This window comes from Phyllobates terribilis, unplaced genomic scaffold (assembly GCF_046119375.1).
Source record: "Phyllobates terribilis strain yellow unplaced genomic scaffold, ASM4611937v1 Scaffold_2__4_contigs__length_985480577, whole genome shotgun sequence".
Classification (NCBI taxonomy): domain Eukaryota; kingdom Metazoa; phylum Chordata; class Amphibia; order Anura; family Dendrobatidae; genus Phyllobates; species Phyllobates terribilis.
Genome location: NW_027362762.1, coordinates 172,733,723 through 172,755,605, shown reverse-complemented (window position 1 = coordinate 172,755,605; position 21,883 = coordinate 172,733,723). Strand labels below are relative to the sequence as shown.

General features: G+C 45.4%; 1 protein-coding gene across 2 annotated transcripts in view; it reads left to right on the top strand.

Annotated features, from left to right (window-relative positions):
* The window catches only part of LOC141250856 (solute carrier family 26 member 10-like), an 81,008-nt gene that overhangs the window by 17,361 nt on the left and 41,764 nt on the right, over positions 1-21,883 (top strand). For both annotated transcript variants that reach the window (XM_073670130.1, XM_073670124.1), the window contains exons 4-7: positions 465-629; positions 3,316-3,468; positions 4,850-4,932; positions 14,748-14,895. In XM_073670130.1, coding sequence (XP_073526231.1) covers positions 465-629; positions 3,316-3,468; positions 4,850-4,932; positions 14,748-14,895 — 549 coding nt within the window. The remainder of the gene's footprint in view (positions 1-464; positions 630-3,315; positions 3,469-4,849; positions 4,933-14,747; positions 14,896-21,883) is intronic.

The following is a 21,883-nucleotide window of genomic DNA, read 5'->3' as shown; positions in this document are numbered from 1 at the left end:
GCCCTGGTGCTGTGCCTCTGCTACTGTCTCCTGTGCGCAGCTCAGCTGAGCTGACGCGATGACACGACGTCATCTTGTCAGCTGTCTCACTCGCTGATTGGTGGAAGAAGGGGCCGGCGGCGCCATCTTCCACCAATGCAATCACCACTGTCTGTATCCTGAGGATGCACATAGTGGTGACAGTGAGCGGTGTCGGGGACGGACAGGTGGGGGGAGGGCGTGGTGCGGCAAGTGGGCTTCTGTTTTCAGCCCATGGCTGTCTCGGTCAGCGGGCCAGACGGGGACAGCCACAGGGCCGGATGTGGCCCGTGGCCTGCCATACAGCATTGTGCTTCAACTTATTTAAATTTAATTATATTTTTAAAATTGACCCTTTTAACTACAAATAAAAAATAAATCCTAAGTAACATTGCCATAGAAAAAAAAATGGCACGTCTGATGTAATTCTGCCTTTTTCTCTCCAGGTCGTCATGTTTGTTCTTCAGCTGGGATTTCTTTCCACATACTTGTCTGAGCCTATAGTAAAAGCTTTCACCAATGCTGCTGCTTTTCATGTTACTGTTTCTCAGATCCAGAACATGATGGGACTCCCTCTTACACGTCCAACTGGATCCTTTGCCATTTTCAAGGTGAACCTAGTAGACTAGAAGTCTTATTCCTATTATTCTTGTCACTTATTTTTAGAGTAACATTGATTTTATGGTGCTGGACAAGTGAAAAGGGTTTACATACAAAATACAAATATAAAATGAACATACAAATATACAATGAACAAAATAACATTAACAAACTGGTACAGAGGGTGAGAGGACCCTGCCCTTGTGGGATTATAGTCTTAGTTATGAGTGATCCTGCACAACAAAAGCTGCATCCATTAAGAATAAGTCATACGTATAGTTTGGTGGGCAGAAATAAAGGGTACCTATTACTTGAGTGAGGGTGGAAAGGGGAAGTCGCGCTCCTGTTTGTACAGAGCACAAAAAATACTGCAAAACCAAAGAAATGAGCTGGAACTTAAAGAAGTTGTCCACTGCTTGGACAACCCCTGTTCATACCCCTCGCTTGGCCCCCAAAAAATAATAAAGCCTTTATTCACCTCCCGTGCTGGTGCCGTTTCCACAGTGTTGGCACCTGCTCTCCTCGGGGCTCTCGTGCTGTTGTTTTGACACGAGACGCCAGCGCCCTATCAGCGCTGGCGTCACTCTCCAGTCGAATTTAGCATGAAGACGAAGTCCGAGATCAGCTGCAGCCTGGACTTTATAATAATAATAATCTTATATAGTGCCAACATATTCCGCAGCGCTTTACAATTCAGAGGTTCATATACAACAGTCATAAGTAACATAGCTAAAGATAATTCAATAAGTAAAGCAAAAATAATGATGACCCTCGTAAGAGCTTACAATCTACAATGGGGGGGTGACACAAAGGACAGGGGCTTATTTACAATGAAGGTCCAGCCATCTTGAGGGGATGAGGGATAGATAAAGACTGCATGCGCTCATCACCAGCCAGTATCTGTAGTGCTTTTCGGTGCGGTGGAGACTTCTGTTTGGAGAAATAATGAATGGGCTATAAAAATATAAAAGGACTTTTATTAGGGAACGTGATAGGCCGCGCTAAACAGGTGTGTTTTTAGGGAGCGCCTAAAACTGTGTAAGTTGTGGTTCGCCCTAATTTCTAGTGGTAGAGCATTCCAAAGAATAGGTGCAGCTCGGGAGAAGTCTTAGACCTGGGAGTGAGAGGTACGGATTAATGCGGATTTTAGTCGAAAGTCGCTTGTGGAGCGTAGAGAACGGGTAGGCCGATAAACAGTAATGAGGGACTTTGTCTTCATGTTCAATTTGTCAGAAGGCTGGGACAGTGACCCCAGCACTGATTGGGCCTCAGCATCACGTGTCACAACAATAGCATAGCAGGCCACGGGAGAGCGAGTGCTGACACCGTGGGAATGGCACCGGCATGTTAGGTGAATGTAGTATTTTTTAATTTTATCAGGGCCAAAAATTTTGATCAAGAAAGGGTTGTCCGAGTAGTGAACAACTCCTTTAAGTTGGTATAAATGCAATATGTAGGAGCATATTCATACTGTGGCCATTTAACAAACAAAACCTAAGATGAAAACAAAGTAAGCATATATCCTGTAGTAATTTAAAAAAAATAGTAATAGCACATGTAAATAACATAGGGTAACACTATTTTGATCAAAAAAGCATAAACGTCATCCCACCGTGACATGGATTACCCAATCAGGTCACAGGACCATATTATCTCTCATGAGAGAAAATCGGTCCGATTATGCTAATCACACTCTGATCAGAGTTTGATCATAGTGTAATCCGACAGTGTGATCTTCTCCTCAGATAAGGAGAAGATGGAGAAAAAAATTCTCCATCTTCTTCATTCTGTCAGTGAAAATCGGACTGCACTCGGATGTCATCTGAGTGCGGTCCAATTTTTTTTCACAAACTCATTGACTTACATGGCCAAGTGTGATTTGAATATCGGATGCAAATCGAACATGCTGTGATTTTTTCCTAGGATAGACTCTGTCCGAGGAAAAAATTAGTCATGTTCACAATCCCATAGAATAACATTGGTTTGAGTGCGAGCTGATGTTTTGTAGTATTGCACTCAGACGGAACATACAGTCATCTGCTTGAGCCCTTATATTTACACATGTCCATCTGATTCATACTGGAAAAAAATTGTGTGCTTCCAAAGCTGAGCATAATTACGGCTTAGTACAATTTTGTATACCTTGGCTGCCATTTTTAATGAAATATTTCAGAACTATGAGCATAAAACTTATTAAAGAAATTAAAAAAGGAATGTTGACACTTTGCTTAAAGAGAATCTGTTACAAGATTTTTACTATGTAATCTGAGAGCAGCAGATGTAGCGGTGGAAACCCTGATTCCAGTGATGTGTCACTTGATTGAGTGCATACTGTCATTTTCATACAATCACTGTTTTATCTGCTGCAGATGTAGCAGTGCTCAGAAAGTTGAGGTAGTGGGGTGGAGTTACACAAAGCAGCTGACTAGGAGTTATGAGACACCTAGTCCTGCAGTCATAATCTCCTACTCATAAAACACTGATTTTATTGAAACAGCAACACACAGCCTAGTAAGGGACACGTCACTGTCATCAAGGTCTCTACTCCTACATTATGGTGCTCTCAGATTACATAGAAAAGCCTGCTGACAGATTTGTTTTAAGAGAAGAACTAAAATGCAAAGATAGCAACTAAAAAATTATTACATCAACTGGTTAAAGAAGCTATCAGTAAACTCGTCTTTATTTTCTTTTTAGACACTGGCATCAGTTTTTAGAGCTGCTCATATGACAAATGTTGCAGAGTTGATTATTTCAATGCTCAGCTTAGCAGTGCTTATACCCATCAAAGAACTTAATGTTCATTTCCGCACAAAGCTCCGGACACCAATTCCAGGGGAGATAATTCTGGTAAGTGTTTTATGAAAGTAATGCAAATACTAAAAAGTAGTAGAAAGGTAGAGTGAAGAAGAGCGGTACCTGGGTGATCCCTTCCCATAGGTACATCATTTAAATGATATTTACCATTCATAGGGACATTCTAATCAGGTCCACAACTTCAAAGTCATAGACCAGTAGTTGAGGAGAGCTGACATGAAATTTGATACAGTCCTGCTTTATTTAGGATGTCTGCTTATTTAGAGCTGACATTTCCACAGGGCTTTACAGACATTATCGGCACTTTTCCCATTGGGGCTTACAATCTAAATCCCTATCAGTATGTTTTTTGGAGTGTGAGAGGAAACCGGAGTACATGGATTAAACCTGCACAAACATGTTTGAACATACAAACTCCATGCTGATGTTGTCCTTGGTCAAATTTTAACCCAGGACCCAAGTGCTACAACTTTACAGTGGTATTGTCACGGGTGTGTCAGAGGTGACAGACAGTCACCCTGCAATTGGTTGCAGGAGTTCTCTTCGTTTGGCATTACAGACACCTTCTTAGAGGCTGTCTCTCTAAGACCCAGCGGCTACCTTCCTCTTGCTAATTAACACCCTGGTCTGGTTGTATATACCCGCTGTCTGCTAGAGGGGGGTGCCGGCGATACTCACATTATCCATTGTGAAGGCTCGGACCAAGTGCATTACTTCATCCTCTCTGGAGCTATGAGGATGGGTGTTCATCTCTCTGAAGTCGACTAAAAGCTAAGTTATCTTCTCTTGTTTGTTCCCCCTTGTTGTCTTTAGTTGTCAGTGGGGATCGACTAGCGCTCATCCCCCTCCCTTCCCTAGTGGCGTGCGGCGATTGGTGAAGAACCACTAGAGGGACGTTAGTGGAGACTGGGTGACATTAGATCAGCCTAGGAGGTCTCCACTCCCCCCCTTTCCCTAGAGCTCGGGCTCCCTTTCCTTCTTCCCTTTGTGTTGCACTAAGTCTTTCCCACACCTTGCGTGACAGATAACCACTGATGGTTCCTTTGGCTATTTCAAGATAATAAATAATACATCCACATGTACTGTATGTCCACATTTAATGGCATTGTAAACTTTGTTGTTATTGTTGCACATCCAAGAATTATCACCAAAATTTCAAATTGCTCTTTGTCCAATCAAAGTGGGAAGTGATTGGCTCCAAAGTAAGCTTCAAGTGGGGCTGTCTTCTGGTGGAGCTTTGGGGCCCACCATAATAAGAAAAGCATCTGTGAAAGGACTTTTATTTGTAAATAATAAAAGCATCTACGCAATGTGTTGTAAGAAAAAATACTTTCGCCACATCATGTATCATTAAACTAACATTATGGTGTAACTCTTGTTTAGCTTCTTAATAAGAATTTTCTTTGTATTGCAGGTTCTTGTAGCTACTGGAATAACGTTTGCTTCCTCTCTGGATGACCGATATAATGTGCAAATAGTTGGAAGTATACCAGCAGGGTAATAACTTATTTGTATCGTACACATACTGGCTGGCGACTAGTTCATGCCGTGTTATGTGCATACCATATGTAGTATATTACGGCTGTATTATAAAATATAAGTACATTTTACCTTTTGTGTTTCCCCTATTTCTTCATAGACTGTAAGCTTGCGAGCAGGCCCCTCACTCCTCCTGGTATCAGAGTTACGCTTATTCTCTAACAACTTTATTGTCTGTACAATTCCCCCCTAAAATTGTAAAGCGCCGCAGAATATGTTGGCGCTATAAAAAATAAATTCTACTGTGTTGGGCTGACATAGTTAGTTACATAGTTACAGAGGTTGAAAAAAGACTAAGATCAATCAGCTGCAATTTTTCTCCACCAATTACACATTCCCTGTCACTAAATTATCTATATCCCACAATGCCATTTCTGCTGAGAAAAGCATCCAGCCCTTTTTAAAAAGTTGTTACAGTGTCTGCCATTACTACCTCTTATGGTCGGGCATTCCACATTCTGACTGCTCTGACTGTAAAGAACCCCTTCCTTTTAAGCTGCCGCTTTCACTTTTCTTCCACCCGTAATGAGCGCCCCCTAATCCTTTGTAAGGTCGTTGAAAGGAATAAGTCATGTGCTAGTCCTTTGTACTGACCACATATATATTTGTACATGTAAATGAGATCTCCTCTGAGACGTCTTTTTTCTAAGTAAAACAAGCCCAGCTTTTCCATCCTCTCATCATATCAGAGGCCTTCTATCACTTGTAATAATCTAGTTGCCCGCCTTTGAACTGACTCTAACTTCCGAATATTCTGTTTAAAAAGTGAAGCCCAAAACTGGATCCCATATTCTAGATTTGGCCTCGCAATTGATTTATAGAGGGGTTATAATACATTGGAATCACAGGAATTTATCTATCTTTTTATACACTCTAAAATCTTGTTAGCTTTTGCGGCTGCTGCTTGACATTGAGTACTGCTGCTCAGCTTACTTGTAACCAGAATACCCAAGTCCTTCTCCTGTTCTGTAGTCCCGAGTATACTCCCATTTAATGTATATGGAGCAATAGGATTACTCTGTCCTAGGTGCATTACTCTACATTTATCAACATTAAATCTCATCTGCCAAGTGTTTGCCCATTCAGTCATCTTATCCAGATCGTTTTGTAATATTGTACTGTCAAGATCAATTTTTAATATCCTACATAGTTTGGTGTCATCAAAGACTGACACTTTACTCTCAATCCCATCCAAGAGGTCATTAACCCTTTCGTCCCGAAGCCTGTTTTCACCTTCCTGACCAAACCAATTTTTTTAATTCTGAGCACTGTCACTTTATGAGGTAATAACTCAAGAACGCTTCAATGGATCCTAGTTATTCTGAGTTTTTTTTCAAAACATATTGTACTTCATGATAGTAGTAAAATTTATTTGATATGACTTACGTTAATTTGTGAAAAATCGGAAAGTTGGTAAAAATTTAGAAAACTTTCAAACTTTTTATTTTAATGCCCTCAAATCAGAGAGAGTCATGTCAAACAAGATAGTTAATAAATAACATTTCCCACCTGTCTACTTTACATCAGAATAATTTTGGAACCGACTTTTTTTTGTTAGGAAGTTTTAAGGGTTAAAAATTGACCAGTGATTTCTCATTTTTGCAACAAAATTTACAAAACCATTTTTTTAGGGACCACATCACATTTGAAGTAACTTTGAGGGGTCTATGTGACAGAAAATACCCAAAAGTGACACCATTATAAAAACTGCACCCCTCAAGGTAATCAACACCACATTCAATAAGTTTATTAACCCTTCAAGTGCTTCACGGGAATTAATGGAACGTGAAAGGAAAAAATAAATATTTAACTTTTTTTTCACAAAAAATTTACTTTAGACCCATTTTTTTTTTTACTTTCACAAGGGTAAGAGAAGAAAATAAACCATAAAATTTGTTGTGCAATTTCTTCTGAGTACGCTGATATCCAATACGTGGGGGAAAACCACTGTTTGGGCACACGACTGGGCTCAGAAGGGAATGAGCGCCATCTGACTTTTTAATGCAAAATTTGATGGAATAATAGGGGTTCAAGGTGGTGAGCACCTTGAACTCCTATGTGCTTCATAAAAGTTTATAATGTTGAGCCGTGAAAATAATTTTCTTTAATTTTTCCTGCAAGAATATTTTTTAGCCCCAAATTTTGCATTTTCACAAGGCCTAAATACACTGCCTGGGTGCAACAGACCCATATAAAGATGGCGGCTACACAGGTGCAAAATACTGATGCGACAATCACTCACAATCTACCATTTCATGGAGGGGGTGACTGCTTCGTTTTTGAATTGCACACAAAAAGACTTGTATAGGATGCTGTTCACACTTGGGTAGTGCACAGTATCCAGCTTACAGCCTAAGAGTTATGCCCATACTATTAGATTAGGTGGGCTGCCCGGTACTATCCAGGTGCACCTATATATGAGGTATTAGTCAATATTTTGGCCAAAATACGCAAGCTCGTAACCCGCGTCAAGGGTCCTCATGCTTAACAGTCCCTACACTAAATACAAAAAGCAAAGACACAATAAGAAGAATTAAAATTCCCATAAGATTCAAGAAAAAACACAGCAAATTAAGCAGCAGTATTATATTATGCTGCTTATTTTGCTGTGTTTTTTTCTTCAATCTGGGGGGGGAATTTTAATTCTTCTTATTGTGGCTTTGCTTTTTGCATTTTCACAAGGGTATCAGCAGAAAATGGACCCCAAAATTTGTTGTGCAGTTTCTCCTGAATACGCAGATACCCCATATGTGGTTGAAATCTACTTTTGAGGCATAGTACAAAGCTCAGAAGGGAAGAAGAGCCATATTTACTTCAGATTTTGCTGGACTGGTTTGAGGGTGCCATGTCACATTGGTAGAGCCCCTGAAGTGCGAGATCAGCCGAACTCCCCATAAGTGACCCTGTTTTACAAACTACACCTCTCAATGAATTCACTTAGGGGATCAAATAGACACCACAGGTGTGCCACAGCAATTTATACCATTCAGCAGTGAAGAAAAACAAATTAAATTTTTACCACCAAAATTTTATTTTAGCCCCATATTTTACATTTTTACACGGGGAAATGGGTAAAAATGGCACCAAAATTTGTCCCACAATTTCTGCTGAATATAGAAATAACCCATGTGTCGCTGTACAGTACTGCTTAGCCATACCTCGAGACTGGGGAGGAACGGAGGGCTTTTTGCCTGCTGGAGTGCAGATTTTCCTAGAATAGTATGTGGATTCCATATACAGAGCTCCTACGTGCTAGAAAAGCAGAATCCCCCTCAAGTGACCCTATTTTGGAAATTATACCCCTTTGTGAATTTATCTACAGGTGTAGTGACGATTTTGACTCAATGGGTGTTTTCAACAAACAAGCAGCAGTGGATGTTGCTGAGTGAAGATTACAAACTGTCATTGTAGTGACCAGTACGTTGTAGTGACAAGTACGTTGTAGTGACCAGTACGGTATGCCCAGCTCATACTTCTGGAGACATGAACCCATAAATTAGGCGGGCTCTCATCGCTACAGGAATGCCAAACTTGTGGTCGCTAACTGAAGTTTAGGCACACTTTGAAGCTCAGAAGGGAGGGGGACATTTGGATTTGGGAGCACAGTATTCACTGGATTTCTTTTGGAGGGTGAGGAACCATTTAGTTTTTTCCGAGCCTTTGTGCTACCAGTAACGTGGAAGACCCCTATATTTCCATTAACAGATAACAGACCCGAGTGGGGACTTGCTTTTTTTGTGCATGGAGCTGAAGCTTTTATTGGGAACATTTTACATAACATTTGGGATCACATTTATCCTGCGCTCTACACTGAGCACTTATATCGGGGTTTTCATCTAAATCTCTGAGTGATGTGATTTAGATGAAACCCCCAAGGGATCCATTCACTATAATGAAGCAGCAGAGTTACTCTGGACTCTGTCTGGCCTCTGTTCAGTGTCATCCTTCTTTTCAGAAGTGCACAAAACTATGGCTGATGGCACTTTAATGGCACTTTAATGCACTTTAATGCACACCTAATAAAAAGACGGACACCGCCGGATCATGGGCCAGACGGTGTCCACAGTTCCTCCTTCTGCCTCATTATAGGGAATCTTCTGCTGGGGTTTCTATCTGAATCACGTATTTCAGAGATTTACACAGAAACCCCGGTATTAGCGATCAGCACAGAGCGCAGGATATATATGAGCTGAGCCTTGCTCCGGTCTTTGGGAGGCAGAATGAACAAATCAACAGAAGGTGAATTTCAAGGATTCTTTCATGAATCCATGCTGGTTGTCAGTTATTATACTATTCTCTGCAATATATTTTTGCAGGTTATTTCTTATAAAGCCCTCAAAATCTTTGCACACTACTGATGTCAGACTTACTAGATGGTAGTTGCATGCAAAACATAAAAAAAAATATAAATATAGCATAATCCTGTAGCACCAACCCTGTTACAAGAGAGTCTAAGAATATGTGATACATCGGTCTGTCAATTACTGACCTCAATTCCCTCAATGAATGCCATCTGGCCTGAGGGATTTATCAATATTTAATTTGCTTAGTGTTAGGCATCAGGCATTTGCTGGATTCAAAATGGGTTCAGAACCATCAGTGGATTTTGGTCCAGCCAGGGCTGATGCTGCTCAGCATCATCATCAGTCCCAACGCCTAGCTGGTGCATGAGATGTACATGTTGTCTCTCGGGTCTTTGTTCCTAGCAACATGAAGCGTAGGTTGCGGAGGGAAACAGGGCTGCTACAGCCTAAGTCCAGGATTCACTGCACTGAGCATGCCCGTGACATGGCGGACCGTGATTGTTGGTGTGGGAGTCAGCTGATCCGGTGACCTGGCACCGCCTGATTGGTCGTGGGTGACGTCACCAATAGTGTGACGGTAGGCAGGGCTTAATCTTTAAATAACCCGCCCACAAACATGGTGGCGCGCTCTGATCATTGAGCTGTGATGGTGTTGTTGTGTGGACGCTTGGTCGTTTGGGCTCCACGTGTGCTTTAGCTTCTGTCAGGCAGGTTTAGCGGGGGATAGGCAGCCTTAGATGGAGGGAGGCATGTAGCTTCGTCTGACAGTCTGGCTCCGACAAAGGGGTCGCCATACACCCCGAGCAGTCTGCAGACGCCATATTCCCGGCACCGCCTGTAAGCCACGCGGAGAGATACTCCTCAGTCCGGTAGCACACCGGCTGGGAGCACGTATACGCCGGCGTGTATCACACACGCATCCTAGCGCCTGCTGTGTAGTCCCTGTGCAGTAAACAGGGCTACAGATACATTATTTATCGCACATCTCTCGTGCAGTTAACGGAGATAGTGCGAATCCCTATTCCCGTTCTGGTGTGCAGTAACACGGAAGGGATTGTTATTTCAGTTGGTTGTTTTACCTTCTTACCTGGAAGGTGTTTGGCCACAGTCCTTCAGGCTGCATCGCGGACCCCGGGTTCGGTTGCTTTCTATTATTTAATAAAGTTGTTTGCAGCCATCCCCTTAACAGCTTAGAATCCGCAATACTTCTTCTTGTGTTAGTGTTAAATTAGTTATAACAGGTGATGAACTTTGATTTTTGTTTTGCTGAATGATCCCTGGAACAGTCAGTTCATTGGTGAACACGGATGAAAAGTGCATGTTTAATATCTCAGCTTTTTCTTTGTCCTCTATAATTATCTTATTAATTTTTTAAGGGGCCAATGCCATCCTTTTTTATTTTAATTTTTGACATTATTTATAAAATTATTTGGGATTTGCTTTAATGTTGTTGGCTTTTTGCTTTTTTAATAGATAACTTTGCCAGCTTGATTTCTTTTTTACATTTCTTATTAGATCTTTATACTGCTGAAATGCTTTTTCTGATTTCTCGGCCTTCAAGTGTTATGGTGGTTACTTGCACAGTTTTTAAGCGCCGTCCTACTCACTGCGTGCACCGCTCTGCACCTCCCAGTGTCAAACCATCTCGTTGAGCTGCCTCATTCAATACTTCCAGCACTTCTACATCTTCCTGTTGCTGGAAAGGTTCCACTCGACTTTTGGGAGACAAGGCCAGACTCAGCAGGAATTTAAAACCCCTGTGTCCTGCAGAGTTTTGCTTCCCTTGCCTATCACCGGCCAGCAGTGGATATATTAGGCTGCTCCTCCCTCCACACTGCCTGAGTTTAGGTCCTAGATGCAGTTTGTCACTAGTTCCCTGTCAAGGTGCTTTATTGTTCTGACTTTCCTGTTACCAACCCGGCTTGTTTACTCGTTATGTCTGATTTCTCTGCTTCTGACCCCGGCTTCGTATTTTGAACCTATGCTGCCCTCCCCAGAGTCTTTCTGACCACGTCTCGGCCTTCGCTCTCAGTGCCTCGTATTCTGCCTTGACCCGTTGGTCAGCTGATGAAGGTTCGTGGATTGCATTGGAGTGGCACCTACTGACTACCCTAACTGCCCAAGCCTATCCTCACCATCAGAGGCTTTAGTGAAGATCAGGTAGTCACTTAGTTATGCCCCTTCAGGTTAAGCCCGGCCTGTGTCGCAGTGGGTCCACATACACCGGCGTCACATCAAGGTTTTTAATGCCCTTTGTTTTTGCCTTAATATACTTTGTATGGTCTTATTTATCCATTACGATTTCTTTTTATTCCTGGAGATTTTATTACCAGATGGTATAAACTTTCTACAGGATTCTAGTAGTATATCTTTAAACACGCCACATTTATGTTCATTTTCCCCAGTTACCAGGACATGATCCAAGTCTACAATATTTAGCTTTTCCCTTAATTTGTTGAAATCAGCTTCCTTAAAGTTCCAAGTTTTTGTATTTCCTCTTCGATTGAATATTACATTGAAACTTATCAAATGCTTCCGAACCTGTAGCTCTGCAAAGTTGCCCTCACAAACTTTGTAAAAAAAAGTATTATACTTATTTTTTATTAACCTCTTTATGACCTTAGATGACCAAGGTCATATCCCTACACTCCATGCGGGCTCCTGCGCTGAGCCCATGTGTTTTTGGGCACATGACAGCTGATCTGTACAGCTGACATGTGCCCCTAATAGCCAAGGGTGTAATCGTGATCCACCCGCTGCTGTTAACATGTTAATTGCCGCTGTCAATCTCCAACAGTGGTATTTAACATGGCCGCGCCTGTTTCACATGACCGCGGGTCACCGATTGGTTGGCATAACAACCTGGGGTCTGCAGGAGACCCCTGCGGTTGTTATTGCCGGGATGCTATGAGTGCCGTCAAGCGGTCAACGCTCATAGCAAATGAGCATTTTTGCTACACACAGCAGGGCTGAAGCCCTGCTGTGTGTAGCACAGGCAATCGGAGGATCGCATCTTCAAGTCTCCCATGGAAACTATTGAAGCATGTGTATAGTAAAAAAAATGTTTTCAAAAATATTTAAAAGATTTTAAAAAAATGAAAGTTCAAATCACCCCCCTTTAGCCCCATTTAAAAAAAAATAATAAAAAAAATCAAATAAACACATATTTGGTATTGCTGAGTTCAGAATCGCCAGATCTATATCCAATCGGTAAACTGTGCAACAGGAAAAAAAATCGAAACACCAGAATTACATTTTTTTGGTAGCTGCAACATTGTAATTAAAATGCAATAATAGGCGATCAAAAGATTTTATGTACCCAAAAATGGTATCAATAAAAACGTCAGCTCGGCGCGCAAAAAATAAGCCATCACCCGGCCCAAGATCTCGAAAAATGAAGATGCTACGGGTCTTGGAAAATGGCGTGTTTTGTTTTTTTTTTGCAAATTTTGGATTTTTTTTCACCACTTAAATAAAAAAGAACCTATATATGTTTGGTATCTACAAACTCTTAATGATCTGGAGATTCATCATGGCAGGTCAGTTTTAGCATTTAATGAACATGGTAAAAAAAAAAAAAAGAAGCAATTGTGGAATTGCATTTTTTTTGCAATTTCACCGCACTTTAAATTTTTTTTCCCGTTTTCCAGTACTTAATATTGAAAACCAATATAATCGTTCAAAAGTACAACTCGTCCCACAAAAAAACAAGCCCTCACATGGCCATATTGACAGAAAAATAAAATAAAAAGTTATGGCTCTGGGAACAAGGGGAGCGAAAAACAAAAGCAGGAAAATCCAAGGTGGTAAAGGGGTTAAATAGGAACCATAGTTTGCACATGCAGAGTTCATTCCCTGAGTACTATAAGTAATGTCTTTAAAGAGGACCGTTCACCAAATTTTTCACTTTAAACTGGATACATAATGTAAAAACATTTTTTTTATTTTGTCTTTCCATTGCAGAGATATAACCAATCAAAGTATTCGGTAGTTAAACAGTTAATTATTTTTTTTAAGTGCAAGTGAGCATTACCAGAGAGATTTCACTGGGGCGTGTACTTCTTCCTTGTTGTGACACTGACCAATCAAAAGCAGGCAGCAACACACTAAAGAAAGACGAACACCCCCCCGAAATAGCTTACATAAGGCTCAGTGAGATATATATTGACACAAGAAAGCACTAAGCAGTAAAAGCATGAATTTCTTAATAGAGTTCAGAGAACAAAGCAAGGCCACTCAGGTCAGAAATAAAAAATATTTCAGAATTTCTGTGAATTTTACAAGGAACAAGCTTTTGAATGTTATTGCAATATGTCAGAATGGACCTTCCACAAACATGAGATATCCATTATTCACGTGACATCTGTAGCCAATCATTGGCCTCAGTGATCTCAAAAATGCAAGAATCACTGATGATGCCAATGAATGTCTGCAGAAGTCACATGAATGATGGACAGGTAAGGACCTCGAGTACAATGGCATTGGAGTGCAGGACATTTACCTGGGGAGTGTAATTATTTTTTCTTTTAAAGGGAACCTGTCTCCAAGTTTGTCTCATATGAGCTAAGCCCAGTAGCTTTCTGCCCTGATATACAACATTCTAATATGCTGTATATATGTCACCAATCCAGCCTGCAACAAAAGAAAAACACCTTTTATTATACTCAACTATAGGGCGGTCGGGTCCGATGGGCGTCGTTGGTCTTGGTCTGGTGCCTCCCTTCTTTTTGCCATGCCTTCCTCCTTCTGTTCTTCGAGTAGATAATGCATCCTACGTCATTCACACGATGTTCCCGGCATCAAGCTCCTGCACAGGCGTACTTCTCTGCCCTGTCGAGGACAGAGCAAAGTACTGCAGTGCGCATGAGCCTCGTCTCTTTGACCTTTTCCGGCAGTACTTTGCTCTGCCCTCAACAGGGCAGAGAAGTACGCCTGTGCAGGAGCTCGATGCTGGGAACATTGTGTGGATGACATGGTCACGTCATCCACACGAAGAGCAGAAGGAGGAAGGCATGGCATGAAGATGGACGTTGTGTGGATGATGTAGGACGTGTTATCCACACAAAAAACAGAAGGAGGAAGACATGGCAAGAAAAGGACGTTGTGTTGATGACGTAGGACGCGTTACCCACACGAAGAACAGAAGGCGGACGGCATCGCAAGAAGAGAGGAGGCGCCGGACCAAGACCAGTGACACCCATTGGACCCTACTGCTCTGTAGGTTACTATAATAAAAGATGTTTTCCTTTTTGTTGAAGGCTGGATTGGGGGCATATATACAACATATTAGAATGCTGTATATCAGGACAGAAAGGTACTGGCCTTACTTCATATGGGGCAAACCTAGTGACAGGTTCCCTTTAACCAATTTCCTGTTTCAAGACAATTCTATTAAAATTGCAGACAAACTGTTCATGAATATAATAGATGAAAACAATAAATCTTTCAACATTTTTGCTTTTTTAACAGGTTTCCAGTCCCCAAGCTTCCTGCGCTTGATGTTATTCCTAATGTGATTGGAGACACTATCGCCATCACGTTTGTGGGTTATGCAGTGTCTGTTTCACTTGCTATGATCTATGCAGAAAAACACAGATACAGCATTGATCCCAACCAGGTAAGATTATGTTTTATACTACTTTGTTAATCAACTTATTTTTTGTAACTTTTATAACTTTAATGTGCGCCTGTCATTTCAGATAACTTTTCAGAATAAGCTGCCATGTTTGTGTATCCTGCATTTTTCACCAATTTTCTGCTCTGCAGGCACTATCTCTAATTTTCAGTTGTCTTTGACCTAGTGGGTAGGGACTAACTGCTATGATGTATCTAGACACAGTAGACAGAAGCAAAAAAATTGCTGCTCTTCTTTGTCTATTTAGGACATGTTTAAAAGTAAGCCCAGCAGCATGGCAGATATTATACAGCAGTACTAAGCACTGTAGCTGTGAACCCAGCTCTGGCATAAGCTAACCCACTAACTATAGCACAATCTCCCTGTCTTGTCTGCTTCTGTTTGTTTTCTCACTCTGCTACTCAACCCTCCTCCATCTACTTTCTCTATAGAGTATAATTGGAGTTGCAACCACCTGACGCCTCATTGTGCTGGTTGTTGCATTAACCAAGGCAGATTTGAGCTGCTTTGAATGGTGAGTTCAGGGATAAGGTGGAGAGGAAGAAGTGGTTCTAAAGTGGGGAAAGACACAGATTTAATTGATAAAACACATTATATTATGTTTCTTATATTTGCCTATACTATTGATTTAAGTAAAGTCTGATGAAGTGACCGCTACCATTTAAATTATTCTTGTCTATGAAGTTTTGCTTTCAAGTTTTATCATGACAAATTCATCCCGACTGGTATAATATGTCTTCCATGCAGTTCCTACTATTGTAGGTAACTTGATCACATTACAGGAATTGTCCAAGAAACTGAAACTTTGAGTAGTAGAACCTATCCACAGTTTCACCAGGTGAAGTTTTAGGAGGCTGTATTTCTTTAGTTAAACATCTATTACATTGTTATGCCGAGTCTTATGGTGTGGGAGCCGTTGTAGATGTGGCGCCCTGCTACGCACTGGTGCCACAGAACCCAGAAGGGTGCATGGATGGACTTCTCCACAAGAGGCCCTCACACATTCACACACCTCCACCCTACCACCTCAGACCACCAGAGGGAGCCCGTTAGGGATATATAAAGGGAGGGTGGAGCCAGGCAGCTCAGTGACTAGTCTAGAGTCAGAGAGTGTGCTGGCACTTAGACCAGAGAAGAGGCAGCACGCTGGCTGCTGTGCTTAGGCGAGCCAAGGCCTACAACACGAGTGGAAGCCTAGTGAGGGCCCTGAGTGTGGCCGAAGACGAGAGGAGAAGGAAGAAGTAGCGAGGGGGCAGAGGAGCATACCAGGCTCACCCCGAGATATATACCGGACACTGAGTCCGCGCCTACGGGGTCCCTTTATACCCAGTAGGGACCACCGGACACCTGGAGGACTACAGGTCCCAGGTTTACCAAACGCTGACTACAGTACCAGGGCTAGGAGTCATGGAGGCCCCAGCGTCCAGGGAGAGTGATCTCCAAGAGAAGGCCCTACCACCAGTTCAGCAGGTGCAAGAGAGAGACAGTAACCAATCTAGGCCTAGCTCCAGACAGGTCAGAAGCTTAGCAAGAGGAAGCAACGGATCAGGAGGCCCTATACCCGCTCACTGGGGAGAGTCCAAAAGTGCACCCTTCGTCCGGAGTATCCTGGACCGTGCCTGCATCATCACCAGTAAAGGTACTGAAGCTTACTCCCGTGTGAGTGTCCGTCTTTCCTCCGGGACCGTCCTGCCATCTGTCACCAGCATCCACCATCTACCCCTACACTGCCCTGAGGCCCGCTCCACCTGTGGGGAGCTGTCCTAACAAAGCTGCCCAAACACCTGCCTCAGAGGACTGTCGCAGCGCTGGTAATCTTTACCAGACACCACAGGTGGCGTCACGAACACTATTACAAAATCCCCTATAAATAATATTCCCCTTTTTGTTGACCGCCCTAGGCCACGGACCGGGGCAGCCACCATGATATCACCTCCAGGATCTACCGGCCTATCACCGGGTACCCCACGGCCCAGGTGGCGCATCATAAAGGTAACAGAGGTGTGTCCTGAGTGTAGCTACAGTTATGACATCTGTGGCACCCCAGGGGTCTGGTTTCCACAGTAACAAGCAATGTTATGTCTGAGAGCAGGTGGGAGGTCTCTTGGCCAGGGATCCTGTGCATGCCACACCTCCTGCCCAGTCTTGGGAGGGGAAGACCTTCCCCTATATAAACCCGGGGCTGAAGCAGGGTTAGTCAGTCAAGGAGAGTAGAGACAAGAAACAGTCACAGGAAGAAACAGCAGAAGCTCAGTGGGAGCAATACTACTACAAGTCAGGGGCTGGCAGCTGCAGAGCTCGCCCTGACTGAGAAGCTTTCTTACCGGACCCGGCGTCCGAGGCTGTGGGGACTAACTCTTACCCAGCAGCAGAAGCCGACCGGCAGGGGATTTCAGGTCCTCAGGCCCAGAAACCCGAAGGCACGGTCACACGCGTGGGACCAGCACCGCCATCGTGGAGCGGAAGCCATTAGAAGGCCCCGAGTCACCGGCCATACGGGTGAGCACCACACGGTACACTCAGGGACGTGGGCTACTTATATCCGCTTCTAGCAAGGTAGCCAGAAGAGTACAGTCAGTTTGGGAGGCCTACAACTCCGCCTGGCCAGGGGAGATCCCATCTGCTCAAGGACTGACCAGGCCCCGTTCGCTAGCAAGTACTCCGGGAGGGTCTATCGTTGTTACCAGTAAAGACCCTGAATTACACCGCACCGTCTCTGAGTGGTTCCTGCTACCCCCATTTTCCACGTCGGCTGCCCTGAGGCCATACCCCTCCCGTTGGGGGTTATACTATCACGCTGCACAATTCTACACCGGCCTCAGCGGTATGCCCTGCAGCGGCAGCTCCATAGCTGCAAATCAACGGGTGGCGTAGTCGACACTCAAATAACTTCTATCAAGACTGCCACACATCGCGTTTGACTCCCTGGGCACGGACCGGGTCCCCGCCACTCGGAGACTACAACCCTCATCTGATCCGGTTCCGGGTAAGCCCCCGTGCGCGAGACGCTGCGCAACACAGCAGGCCCAGGGGCGCGTCAATTTTGGCGTAGTCGGCAGGATTTCGTGCCCGCAACCACCGGGTACTGCGTGCCTGAAAAAGAGACTTTTAAAACTTACCATCCGTGAAGTTTTCCCGCCATTGGTGAAGATTCCCGCCATCCGGCGCCATTTTCAGCCTTCTTCCCGCCATCTGTGAAGATTCCCGCCATCCGGCGCCATCTTCAGCCTTCTTCCCGCCATCCGTGGAGTTTTCCCGCCGTTGGACGCCATCTTGAGGACGCCGCGCGGGAAGAAGAGGGGCGTGGACTCCGAAAGCGCGCGAGAACTGAAGCCCCGCCTCACGTCCGGACGTTGCGTAAGGTCCTGGAAGGAGCCCAGCAGACGCCAACGTCACCGGAGCGCGACGGAAGGTCCTCAACCCTGACGATCTACTGCGGAGCCGCGGCCTACGGAACAGGATCATCGCAAGGTAGGCCACGGTCCACTAGGGGGGAGGAAGATGTCGGATGCGGAGGAGAGCTTCATTGCCTCAACCCCCGCCAGCGCCACCGCTGCTGCAGTTATGCCCTTCACCATGCCCTATATCCCGGGAGCAGCTTGGCTACCCCAGTACTCAGGGGAGTCACATACCCTGCATGACTTTAGAGAAAAGCTGGATAGCCTCTTCCAGGTGTACCCCCTCACAGAAGAGCAAAAAGTGAGCATCCTGGTGGCCCAACTAACCGGGGCAGCCAAAAGGGAAGTAAAATCCTGGCCACCTGGGAGGAAGACTGTCGCAGGGATACTAACCCGGCTGAAGGATACCTTTGATACCCGCACCTCAGCCGAGATTAAGCTTAGATTCTACGGGTGCAAGCAGCGAGCGCATGAGAGTATAAGGGACTATGCACTAAACCTACAAGAGGCCCTGAGGGCCATTAAGCAGACCGACCCTGATGGAGTGGGAAACGAGGACAGGCTGTTGACCGAACAATTTATAGAGGGACTATATTGTAATGCCCACCGAACCCAGTTGCGAGCGATGGCCTTACAGGATCCCCATCTGGGCTTTGCACAGTTCAAGGACAGAGCCATCCGGGTGCTCCGAGAACCGGCACCGGGTGGCGTTGTGACCCACAGGCGCCCAGCTATCACTTACCACCAGGAGGCGGCGCCCTTGTCGGCAGGGCCTGTGGGAGCTGATGCGCAGGCTTTGGACAATGACCCGGCTCCAGACCTACACCATCAGGTCCAAGAGCTAGCTAAGAGCGTTGCTGCGCTAACCCGAACTGTGCAGTCTTTACAGGTTTCCACCCCAGGGAAGATCCAGCTGGCATCCGGACCGGAGGACATCCCGTGGCGTCGACCAAGGAGGACCCCACCGGCCAGAGGAAGACCCAGTGACCGATACAGCGAAGACGGACGACCCATCTGCCGCCGCTGCAATCAACCCGGACATATGGCAAGGTACTGTTCTTTAAACGGGCACAACCTGGGGTAGATGGCCAACCCCCAGGAAAAAGATCACCAGGCCCATCGAACTGGCGCGACAGATATGTGGGAGGACGTCCAGTCTTGCCTGTGGTACTGGATGGCATTCCCATGAGTGCCCTACTGGACACCGGGTCACAGGTCACCACCATCCCGTACGTGCTCTTTAAGCAGTACTGGAATGACTCGGATATTACCCGCTACCCTGACGACGACTTGAGTATCATCGCCAGCAATGGCCAGCCCGTGCCACAGATCGGATTTAAAGAGGTGACCATCAAAATCGGTAGAGTCGAACTGGCAGCACAGGGACTGATCATTGTAGATATTGACAAACATGAGAGTCACCCAAAAATAACTCTAGGAACTAATGTAATTGAAAATTGTCTTGCAGAGGTGATTTTCCTTTTACAGCAGGTTGCCAAGAACGCCAGCTCCGGCGAGCAGCGGGTGCTCCAGAAAGAGATCCGGGCACTGATGCGACGGCAACAGGTGGAACTCTCCGGCGGTGAGATTGGTAGCGTAAGAATGTGTGACCCTTTTCCTATTGCCATGCCCCCAAAAAGTGAAATGATGATTTGGTGCCGGGCAGCTATTGGTCTGAGAGGTAGAGATTACCAGGCAATGGTAGAACCAGTTTACTCAGACAGTAGGCCCACCATCTTGACAGCACGGGGGGTGGTTAATGTACGCCATGGGAGGGTGCCCGTTCGCATAATCAATATCGGGAAGAGGGAAGTGTACCTGCCCCGGTATGCCACGCTAGCCAAATTATATACCATTAACCAAAATGCTATACAATCTGTGGAACCCTTGCCTCCATCTCACCCGGAGGAAGGTAACGGCTCTAAGAAAACAATGGAGGACTGGTGTCAGCAACTACATTTGGGTACTGACTCCACTCCCTCACATCAGAAACAGGGAGTCTATCGGGTGGTTCAAGAGTACGAGAGAGTGTTTAGTAAACACCCGTTAGACTTCGGGCGAGTCAAGGGGGTAGAACACCACATCCCCACGGGAGACCATCCTCCCATAAAAGAGAGGTATCGACCCGTACCCCCTGCACACTACCAACACGCCAAGGGGATGCTTAGAGACATGAAGGAGGCTGGGGTGATCAGGGATAGCTGTAGCCCCTGGGCAGCTCCACTAGTCTTAGTCAGAAAAAAAGACAACACCATGAGGATGTGTGTAGATTACCGGAAAATCAACCGTATCACACACAAGGATGCGTACCCCTTACCAAGGATAGAGGAGTCATTGGCTGCTTTAAGATCTGCTAACTTCTTCTCTACCTTGGATCTCACTAGCGGGTACTGGCAGGTTCCTGTAGCAGAGGCGGACCGGGAGAAGACCGCATTCACCACCCCGATGGGACTTAGCGAGTTCACCTGCATGCCGTTCGGACTCTGCAACGCACCAGGAACCTTCCAACGACTAATGGAGTGTTGTCTGGGCCACAGAAACTTTGAGACGGTCCTGTTGTACCTGGACGATGTCATCGTATATTCCAAGACGTATGAGGACCACCTGAAACACCTGGCGGAAGTGTTCGAAGCTCTGGCGAGTTACGGCCTAAAGGTGAAACCCTCCAAGTGTCACCTCCTGAAACCAAAGGTGCAGTACCTGGGACACGTGGTGAGCGCTGACGGAGTGGCTCCCGACCCTGATAAGATCACCGCAATTAAGGAATGGCCAAGCCCCTCCAGCGTAAAAGAAGTGCGGCAGTTCCTCGGGTTGGTAGGCTACTACCGAAGGTTTATTCCCGGTTTCACCAAAAAGGCAGCACCTATGCAGGACCTCCTGATAGGCCAGTCCCGGAAGGCCAAGAACCAGAAGTCGCCCTTCAAATGGGAGGAGCTGGAAGAAGAGTCCTTCCGCCAGCTGAAGATGGCCCTCACGGGGGACGAAATCCTGGCGTACCCGGATTATAGCCAGCCCTTTATCCTCTACACCGACGCCAGTAACATCGGGCTAGGAGCCGTACTGTCCCAGATCCAGCAGGGGAAGGAACGAGTAATCGCCTACGCCAGCCGAAAGCTGCGACCCACCGAAAGGAACCCCGAGAATTACAGCTCATTTAAGCTAGAGTTCCTGGCCGTAGTATGGGCAGTCACCGAGCGCTTTAAGCATTACCTCGCTTCTTCCCGGTTCACCGTGTACACGGATAACAACCCGTTGACACACCTGGACACGGCAAGACTCGGTGCCCTGGAGCAGAGGTGGATGGCCCGTCTGTCCAACTACGAGTTCACAATCAAATACCGGGCCGGACGCTCCAATACCAACGCGGACGCCCTGTCCAGGATGCCCAACCTGCCGGACGAAGGAGAAGATCCGGAGGGACTGGAAGAAGTTGAACTCCCTGCGTTCCACCGTCATGGGACTATCCAGTACTCCCACCGGGTAAGGAGTAAGCAGGCTGCTACGTTGAACCCCTTACCTCACTACAACTGGGCGGAAACGCAAGACAGCGACCCTGCCGTCCGACTGGTGAA